Source organism: Ischnura elegans, chromosome 4, assembly GCF_921293095.1.
Source record: "Ischnura elegans chromosome 4, ioIscEleg1.1, whole genome shotgun sequence".
NCBI classification, from domain to species: Eukaryota; Metazoa; Arthropoda; class Insecta; order Odonata; family Coenagrionidae; genus Ischnura; species Ischnura elegans.
The window spans coordinates 9,573,846-9,583,829 of NC_060249.1; the positions used below are offsets into that span (position 1 = coordinate 9,573,846).

A 9,984-nucleotide genomic window follows, 5' to 3' on the forward strand; every position below is an offset into this window, starting at 1 on the left:
CCGCCGTCTCAAAAGGGTCGAATAAGGATTATTAATACCCTATCAAAGGAAGAAAACTTTCCGACCTTAGCTTAATAGGTGATTATTAAGAGATGTTTCCCTGAGCTCTGTGCCTCATGCATGCATTGGTAATCTTAGACGATGTAAAACTCCTATCTACTCGTATAGAAACTAGGTCCCTGTGACGTCACGTGGAGTGGCATCGCATGGGCACCAATCTGGCCTTTTTCAAATGCGGATAAAATTGACCATTCCCATTCGTCTAAACTGGGATTTCTAAAACCAAATAATTTGTATGTTATGAATACACTAATGGTGGGTAACGAGTCGCAATCAATGCCTTTCGTTTTCTGTGATGAAGGAAACTACCCTATTAACCTGGCTGAGAACCCGAGAAGAATTCATCAAATGTTCAGGCGTTTCTGAACTTGCTGGAGAATGTGGATGTACCTCAAATTTGGTGTGATTAGTTGACATTTAAAGGATTCTGACTGGCTCCAGACATAGGAGCAAGTGTTTCATAATAATTCAATAGCTTAGGCCGAAATCATTAGCAGTTTTATGTCCCTCAAATAGTTTTCCATAGTTTTATGATAACCTTGGAATCATGGGCTTCCCTTCATGGCCTCCTTTCACGTCCTGCCCATTGGATTCCTGTTGCTTCACCTATCTACCCCTACTCATGTTCCCCAACTAAATTTGAGGAAGCCATTTGTTTAGTTTTGCACTTGCAAACTGATAGCTACAAATGTTGTTGCATTCAGTACTGAGTGGATATATAAGTGTAATGTATTCTTTTTTAAGGAGTAATTTACTTTGATAAAATACTTGCTTGCATTGTTTCCGATGTACTACACCTGGCAAGATACTTCTGTCATGTTTTTCTGTTCAATTCAGTTGAATCAGTTCTTTTTCTGGAAAAAGAAATGATTCAGCTGTTTCATTTTGTGTTCACTCTCACTCACAAGAGGAGACCATGTACCTTGCTCCGCCTATTTCAATTCCATACTTTTTATGGCATTTGGAATGGCGAACGCATCTCTGAACTGGTAGTGGTTCCATTGAATGGGCATTAGTTTGGCTGTAATTAACTAATTTTCGAGCGGTATATTTAACAAGCGATATATAATCCCAAAATAATACACATCCTAATATAGTAAACTCTCGATTATACGAAGCAGGATTTTACGAAGTTTTCGATTATACGAAGTGATAGTGCGGTCCCGGCAAAAAGCCTATGGTAAATACATGGTGCTATTCAATTATACGAAGTTTCGATTTTACGAAATGTTTTGAATTTACGAACCCCGGATCGGTCCCCAGCAGCGAAAGGCATTCGTTTATACGAACTATGGCGAAATATTTGTCAACAAAACTAGTTACGCCGGCATATCTAGTTAAAAAATAATCAGCTATCAACTGTGGTTCATCAAAAGTGTGAAATCGTAAATGATAGTGCAACTTTGGAGAGAAAGGGTTCGCCTCAAACCTCACGGTGGGAAATTAGGGGAAGTAGGAGTTAAGTAAAATATCGCGACTGACATAATGCCCCTATTTACGTGCCTAATCGTAAACATCGCATCGACAATACTTCATAGTTTAACATGTCAGGAAGGTCGCGCGGGGTATTTCGTACACTCCTATTTAACCCTTTGCACTGCTGTGAACGTACCTGGTGTGTTCGCAAGGCAGGCTGCTGTGAACGTACTTCGAAGACAACTTGACTACTTTTCGCCGAAGCACTTCGAAGGGTCCCTAATCCGGGACCCTTTCCTCGACGAGCTCACCCTCGCTGGCCCCTCTCTTCGTCCCTCCGAGCCTTTCTCCCCAAAAGTGACCGCTCTGACTGCATTTTGAAAATCTATCAATCAATGCCGTCATCAAAAATAATTGTTTGCATCGCACTCCTGCCAATCAGGCATTCAAGTACGTCTCTGAACCGTGTTTCTGGGATGAGAAATAACGATTTTGTTAACTTTGCTAAAATGGCCAAGTTAATAAAATTGTCATTTTTCAAAGACGACCTTTATTTCCTCCACTACAATAGCAAATTGCTGGAAATAGGCCGGATTCCCTTTGATAGCGCATCATGAGGATGTTCTCGAGGTTGGTATTTGATACAACTAGCCTACTAGTAATTCTACCGCTATAATATCACGGCTATAGTTGATTCGTTACGTTATACCTTCAGGAAGCTGCAGCGGATAAAATCGTGGAGGAGATTAGAGGCTTAAAAGATGATTTTGAAAAATTCTTGGAAAAAGTAGGAAGAGCACAGCGCGCAACATCAAACGATTATATTGCCCTTGACGATGATCTCCGGGCTTGCGACAATGGGACGCCGGTACATACGTCGGAAGAAGCAGCGGCCGGGACTAGTCAGAATAGCAGTGACGACGAAGATGAAAGTGAGGAAGTAATTTCACCAAATAAAAAAGAAGTACACGCTACCCTCCAAACATTAAGATATTTGATCTGGCTAACGAGTTAGGTCCCCAATTTCATTCCCATTTATGCAAGTTAGAAACCATTGTGGAAGCGGCGATGGAGTAGGGCAAAAAGAAAAAAATGACAGATTTTTTTAGTAGTATCTTTTCGTGTATACAATAGCCTTCCTGAGTAAACAACTTAAATATCTTAAGTATTGGGCTCTATTAACCACAAACTTATTTTTCAGGCTACTCGTAATGAAGACGCACTTCTAACTCTAACCATGAACTTTCTTCTCGTGCGTCTCCCCGTTTTCCCATGCCGAGAGATCTTTCTTTCCAAAGTCTTTGTTTACTTCCTCCCGTGGCCTTCTGCTGATCTTGCTGACACCCACCTTACGCATCCCAAACCCCTCCTTCCCCAGCATTGCCCATTCACTCCCCCCTAAAGTTACGGAGCTTGAGTGCGTCGTAGAAAAATACGCCCCCCAAATGTAAACTGGGGCAGAGCTGAAGGCCCTTTCCCCACCCTTCTTTCTCCTGCCCCCTTCACCCCACCATATGCTGACCGCTTCTTTCCTCAGGCAATCCCCATCCCACTCTTATTCACCCCACCCACTGAGAGTATCTTCCACTGTCGGGGAAATGGTGTCGCGCTTATAATTGTCTCTCTTCTTCTCTGCTGACGTTTCTATTGAAATTATTTTCATTGCTCTTTCCTCACTATATTTATTTACGATTATATCGCGCCTATTTTTTAGTGCTAAAGCTAAGAAAATCTTATCTCTACGTCAATGATTCTTTGCATAACTTTCATTACATACCCGGTTGGAACCTTGCTCCTGTCGGCATAAAAGAAGAGAGAAATACTATATGAACATAGCACTTCACACCCTGTATGAAGAATATGGTCCTGATGAAGAATTAAGTCATTCGTAGCAATGTCTGCTAAGATGACGGAGCACAGTATCTGGACAGAGAACTCAAACAGAATTTACTTCAAATATTCGCCAGAAGATAATCATGTCCTACGTAATTTATAATCGTAACTGAATCTCAATGAAAATAACTAATGGAAAAGATAGCACATTCGACTGAAAATACGGAGTAACTCGAAATATTAACTTATGAAGGTTATTTTGGAAACGGGTGGAGGCCTTCGTTTTTCTTTTTTTTTTCTCGTCACTGAGCGAAAGAGGGCGACATAAATGGCGGTTAAGCCGGCTGCCGCTAAAATTCCGTGGGTGCTGGAAACAAATATATATCTTACGCGAACTTAATAGTTGTTATTCCCTCCTAACCACAAATTTATAACATTAAATTCTTATAATAAACTTTGCAATTCATTATTTGATTACGTTTTCTAAACTAGTCGGGAATTTCTTAAGCGATCGTTGATGTTGAAGTATGAACGAGAATTGGGAATTTTATGGTGGTATAATTATTTAACGATCTATCACAGCATAAATCGATAAGAAAAAGCCTTTTCTATGAATAATACCGAGAATAACCACCGAAAACGTTTAAATAAGACCACTAAAGACAAAAAAGGGCGGAAGAAACAAAAGCGAACATTTTTTCGTGACTTATGAAAAAGGTTTGAAATTACGAAACTCGATTTTACGAAGTGCCAATTTTCCGGTCCCACTGACTTCGTAAAATCAAGAGTTTACTGTAGATGGGTCGGCTGGTGGAGTGGTGAGCGTCTTTGACTCTCACTCGGGGGGCCAGGGATCGAGGCTTTGTCACAGCCTTACATCTTGTAGTCTTCATTTTGATCATGCTGCAACAAGTACATATTTCACTAATTTGAATTGCAGCAAGCATAGGCATGAGAAAAAAATTTTATCATCACAACAGCGTTTAGGTATTTAAGCAGTGTCATTTTGAACGTGGAGATATGAAGACTACACTTGCTACCATCCTCAAAAACATGCATAAAGATTAACGGTGGGCTATGACAGTGGCTTTTTTTTTTTAAGAAATTACATTTGTAGGTGATCCCCTTGTTATTATGCTGGAGGGCTGCGGAAGATTTTGGGAAGCGGCGAGCACGATACACATTTGGCGTACCGTATATCTCCGAATGTAGTCACCCCCCTAATTTTGAGGCTTAAGCTTCGGGAAAATTTTAAGAAATGCGTTTGAATATATTCCCCCTTTTACTTTTACCTCGGGTGTTTTTGGAAAAAAAGGGGGGACTATATTCAGACAAATATGGTAATTGTTGATTTTAAATAATAACCTTTAATCCATTCTATGTATTTGTTAATTGAACTAATATTTCAGAATGGCTCTTTTAGTACATAGGTACTTGAAGTGAACTTTGGAGTAATGTCAATTACAAGTGTTGGAGAGATATGGCAATTTATATTTGTTTTGTGTTCTTATTTATTGCGTCTGCACACACATTGCTGCTCGCTGCGAGCCTTAATGGCATGTGCTCTCGCAAGAAGAGTTTTTTTATTTTTAATTTAGACGTTGATCAGTATAAGTAATACAAAAAATTAACATTTTAGCACACACCAACCCTTGATAGTGTAGTCGTCATATCTCCGCGTCCCAAATGACACTGCTTAAATACCTAATTGCCGTTATGATGAAAAAAATTTTCTCATGACAGCGTTTGCTTAAATTAAAATTAGTGAAATACTTGTTGCCATATGATGGAAATGAAGACTATAAAATAAACTGCCATACGAAAAGCCTAGATCCCTGGCCCCCCACAGTGAGAGCCATAGAAGCTCACCACTAGATTCACACCAGCCGACCCATCAATTAGCATTTGTATTATTTTGGGATTATATATCACTTGTGAAAAATACTGCTCGAAAATCAATTAATTACAGCCAAACTAAGGCCCATTCAATGGAACCACTACCAGTTCAGAGATGCGTTCGCCATTCCGAATGCCATAAAAATACGGCATTGAAAAAGGCTGAGCAAGGTATGTGTTCTCCCCTTGTCAGTGGTATAACCAGAGGATTCTTTTGGATAGGTGAGCGTAGAGGTAACCCCAGACTAAGCCGCAGGCATGTTGATTTTGCACATGCAGGGTGGGTGGGCGAGGGGCAAGGTTCCTTTCCGTGGACCCACTTGCAGTTTGACGATTTTGATTTGGGGTGTCAGGAGGCTTCACCAGGGATTTGAACACAGGTCCCCTCAATCAGCAGCCAACTGCTTCACCCACCACATTCCCCATTTTGTTTTACGCTCCATTTAAATCTTGTCTCTCTAATGGCTATTCATTTTTCATCAGGAGTTGGATCCACCATTTTGCGTTCAGCACGCTGGTGTTGCCAGTGACAGACTGCCCACAGCCAGCACTTGCATGAACCTTTTGAAGCTCCCCGAATTCCCCGATGAAGAAACACTCCAAAGTAGGCTTTTATATGCCATTCAAGCTGGTGCGGGCTTTGAGCTGAGCTAGTCTCGGTCTCTCTCTCTGTGACGTGGAAATCATTCTGTCCAGGATGGGAGTTGAGTAACGGAGGGGAAGTGGTGAGTGCGTGTACATAGAAAACAATTATTCCTCTGTGATTCAAATGCCCCGAGAGTGTTTATTGCAGTGAAATCCAATTCTGAGGTTTGCTTCCGTGCTGCTGCTACTTTTGATCTCTTGAAAGGCATTAACCATCATTAGTTTCTAGAGAGCAAATGATTCTTGCTTTGATTTTATGCTCATAACGTGTGTGATGTAGGTGAACGAAGTGAGATAATCATTCCTAATGGAATTCCTAGCATTGGAGTCAACTGAAAGGGAAAAGGACATGCTAAATGATTATGTATTTTATTGAACAATCACTGCTAGTTAATTTTTCACAGTTACAGAATGAGTATCTTGTACATTTTTACAAATTTTAAGTTTCCGGAAGTAAAAGGATTGAGAATATATTGTTATTATTATTATTTTGAGTATTTGTTTCAAATGCAATTACATATTTGTATATTTTAACCAATGTATGCAACTATTATTTGTACTTCATGTATGAGAAGAGTGAAACATCCTTCAATCATGGTTGATGTTCATGGAATGTTATGAATTTGACCATGCTGTAAAAATTAATTCAAGATAGATGACAGATTTTGTGGAAGGTGTTGTGAATGAAACTAGTCAGTCAGGGGCTTTGTTCCCGACACTGTTTTATATTGATTATTTTCACACACCTTCCACTAATGAACTTGTTTGATGAATTAAGTTTTACTATAACAGTAATGGATCTATTGGTGCTTGGAGAAGTTGTGTAATTCAAGGCGTCATAAAGTGCTGGAATGGTCAAATTGAAATCTGGTGGTGAGATGTAAATGAAGTGGCTGCAATAGTCACAGCTATAAAAATAAAACTCTGGAATGCTGATTTTGGTGTCCATTAAGATGATGTTTTTTCCCTGATTTCAGCTCCTAAGCTGTTTTCATTTCAATTGTTGGTAAAATGTTTCTTTTAGAGATGGGTTGAATAGCAGATTTCTCGAACTCTAATATCATATTCGAATATTAAATCATTGTTCGAATATTCGAATACCTCGAATACTAAACGATGAATGCGGGAATGTTTGACTCGGTTGCCTATGCAGCAGGAAACACAAGATTTTGGGGAGTAAGTTTGATTTCCTTTAAAAGGATTTGAACAGGAATTTAGCTGATTAATGGAATATTTTATTGTTATGGAAACAATTGGGCATATATTTCATTCAACTAACATCTCTTTCAAATATTCTAAGGGGACAAACCACCTCGCAAAAAATGATTGCATGCCGTCTCGGCATTTACACTGCTACGATGGATTTCTGTCTGATGTATACATTCTTATCTACCAAACGCCATTGCAGCGGCATGCCCATCTGATACTTGGCTTCATCCAACTTCTTATTTTCAACAGGTAGCTCGCTTTACCCCCACTCCTGCTGTCAAGTGCTAGCGAACGATCCGAGGCATTTTGCAAAATACACGCAATTCTCCACCGGGTTTTCTTCAATTATTTTCAGTCCATCTTTGGAAGTTCTCACGAGATAAGAAGATGAATTCGAATTGCTAGCAGGGAAAAACCAAATATCCTGAGAAAATATCCGTTTGTCTGTGACTGTAACAATAGAGATTTATAGCACAACTCATAAATTGTAACTTGATATATGTTTTCGGAAAAAAATACCGCATCAACTTCCGAGAAGCTCTGCTGCTCATATCGAGTCTCGCCAGAATGCTAAGTCTCCGTCGTATTTTGACATTGATTTCCTCGTGTAAAATGCTTAAATAAAGTCAGAAATTCGTCACATTTGGTCTTATTCTTTTTTAAATTACATGTACATTACTAATATTTCAATCCAATAAAGGTGTAATATCAATTGCAGAAAGTCATTGTTAGACACCTTTTGGGCTAATAGGTCATTCGTGCAGCAGTTCACCTCCAGGAACTGGCAACTTTGAAGCAGTTAGGCAGAAAAAGGACAGTGGGTGAGAAAAGGGGGGGTGCGAAACACGTTTCTATTGTTCTCGTGTAACTTGATATTTTTTTCGAAGCTAAGGTCTTCGTAATATCATCCCTGCGCGAGCTGGGACTTTTTATTTATTTCAAAGAAGAGAAGAGGAAAGCCTCAGAGGGGGGGCTAGTGCTGAATGGAGGGGGATAGCAGATCTTGGGAAATGCGCTGATGTAACTATCCCATGGTAATCATGCAGCAGTTGACCTCCAGAAATGGGGAACTTCGAAGCAGGTTGCCAGAAAAAAGGTCAGTGGGTGAGAAAAGGGGGGAGGGCATGAAACACGTTTTTATTGTTCTCGTGTAACTTTATATTTTTTTCGAAGCTAAGGTCTTTGTAATAAGATTCCTGCGTGAGCTGGGACCTTTTGTTTGATATCGGAGAAGGGGAAAGGGTCAGAGTGGGTGAGGCGAGTGCTGAATAGTGGGATGAGTGGGGATAGCAGATCGTGGGAAATGCCTTAATGTTGCTATCCTACGGCACCGAGGGACTCCTGGTGGGGGACACCTGGGATTTTCGGATTTTTTCACCCAATCATTTCCCCACGTCGAACTCTTTTCACCGCTCTAATCCGCCAATTTGATGTAGTTTGTCAACTTGCCTATTACGGCACTGCATGCACTAAACAACTAGAGTTCTTTCCAATTTTCCAAGTCAACTACCAATGACAGTGTGCGGCACGAAATTCAAAGTATTCGAGAGCATACCTTTAGCATAATTATTCGAGACCTCGAATTTCGAATACTTTCTAGTATTCGAGTATTCGCGGATACTATTTGCACATCTCTAGTTTCTTTCCATGAAAGATTTAACTTCCTTGGTTGCTTTTTACTGTTTCCATAGATGAGAAATTGTTTTGGATGGTCTTTCTGATGTTTATGGTACCCCATGGCACATGTGGAGTTAGGGTCATCCACACTGCTCCACACTGTACTATTACTATAGTGCAGATGACAAATATAATAGTAATTATTTTATTTCTGTCAATACCAAGTAACATATAAATCATCAAAAACGTGCATCATGATAAGTAGTTGAAAAATAAGAACACTACAGGAAATTGTTAAAAAATAAAAATGAAATAAGTGCATAAGTGTTACAGAAATCACACTTATGTACATATGTACTATGAATTCATTAATATTGTTTGTTAACAAGTTTATTCTTTACACGATGCTTGAACACTGTCAGATGAGAAAGTGATTTAAAATCAGGTGATATGTAGTTTGTTATTGCTCATTGAGGCTACACGATTAGGATCATGTAGGGGAAGGGAAGCAGAGCTGTGGGATAAGTGTGTGTTAGTACTATTTCGTGCACGGCTGGTGTGAACGTCATGGTGAGAGGAGAATATTCGGTGGTTTTGTTTGACAAATAAGTACATACATGCATAAAAGGATTGAAGTTTCATGATGGTATGGCTATTGATAAAAGATCTGCCTGAGGTATGGAGGGGAAGGCGAAGCATTGCTTTTATGGCCTGTTTTTGGAGGGGGAAAAATCTTATAGGATAGGTGGCTATTATGCCAGAATAAGATGCCGCATGAAATGTAGGATTTGATTTTTTGATTGAAATAGGAATTTCAGGCTATCTAGAGTGATAATTAAGCTATTTTTCTGATCAAGAAGATTCCAAGGGTAATTTATTTCATGCATACTTTATGTGGTCAGAACAGTTCAGGTTTTCGTTGATTACTAGACCAAGAAACTTAATAAAAAAATACGATGTGATGAGGATGGTGATGGATGATGAGGATCATTTGAACAAAGTACGGAACTGGAGGTGGAAGGGTTCCTTTTGTGGTGGAACTGCGAGTGAAGAGATTAATTACAGTTTATGGTGAGTCTATGCCCGTGGCACCAATTGCTTAAATCTAAGATGGAGGTTAAGGAAATGACCCCAGTTGTGCTGAATTTTTTTACTGAAGAAGATTGAAAGAAATGCTTTTGTATTAAATATTAGCATTTTGTGGGTGACAAGCTACACAAATTCAATGCACTCTGGTGGAGTCTACAGACTGTTTGGAATCAAATTATGTGAGTTTAAAAGAAAAATGCTATTTTCACGGGATTTTCA

The 9,984-nt window shown here is 39.5% G+C and overlaps 1 protein-coding gene across 1 annotated transcript in view; it reads left to right on the forward strand.

Annotated features, from left to right (window-relative positions):
* The window catches only part of LOC124157051 (ubiquitin-protein ligase E3C), a 47,349-nt gene extending 40,563 nt beyond the window's left edge, over positions 1–6,786 (forward strand). Inside the window, exon 18 of the mRNA XM_046531527.1 lies at positions 5,689–6,786. Within this exon, the coding sequence (XP_046387483.1) occupies positions 5,689–5,859 (171 nt within the window). The 3' untranslated portion in view covers positions 5,860–6,786. The remainder of the gene's footprint in view (positions 1–5,688) is intronic.
* The last annotated feature ends 3,198 nt before the right edge of the window (positions 6,787–9,984 follow it).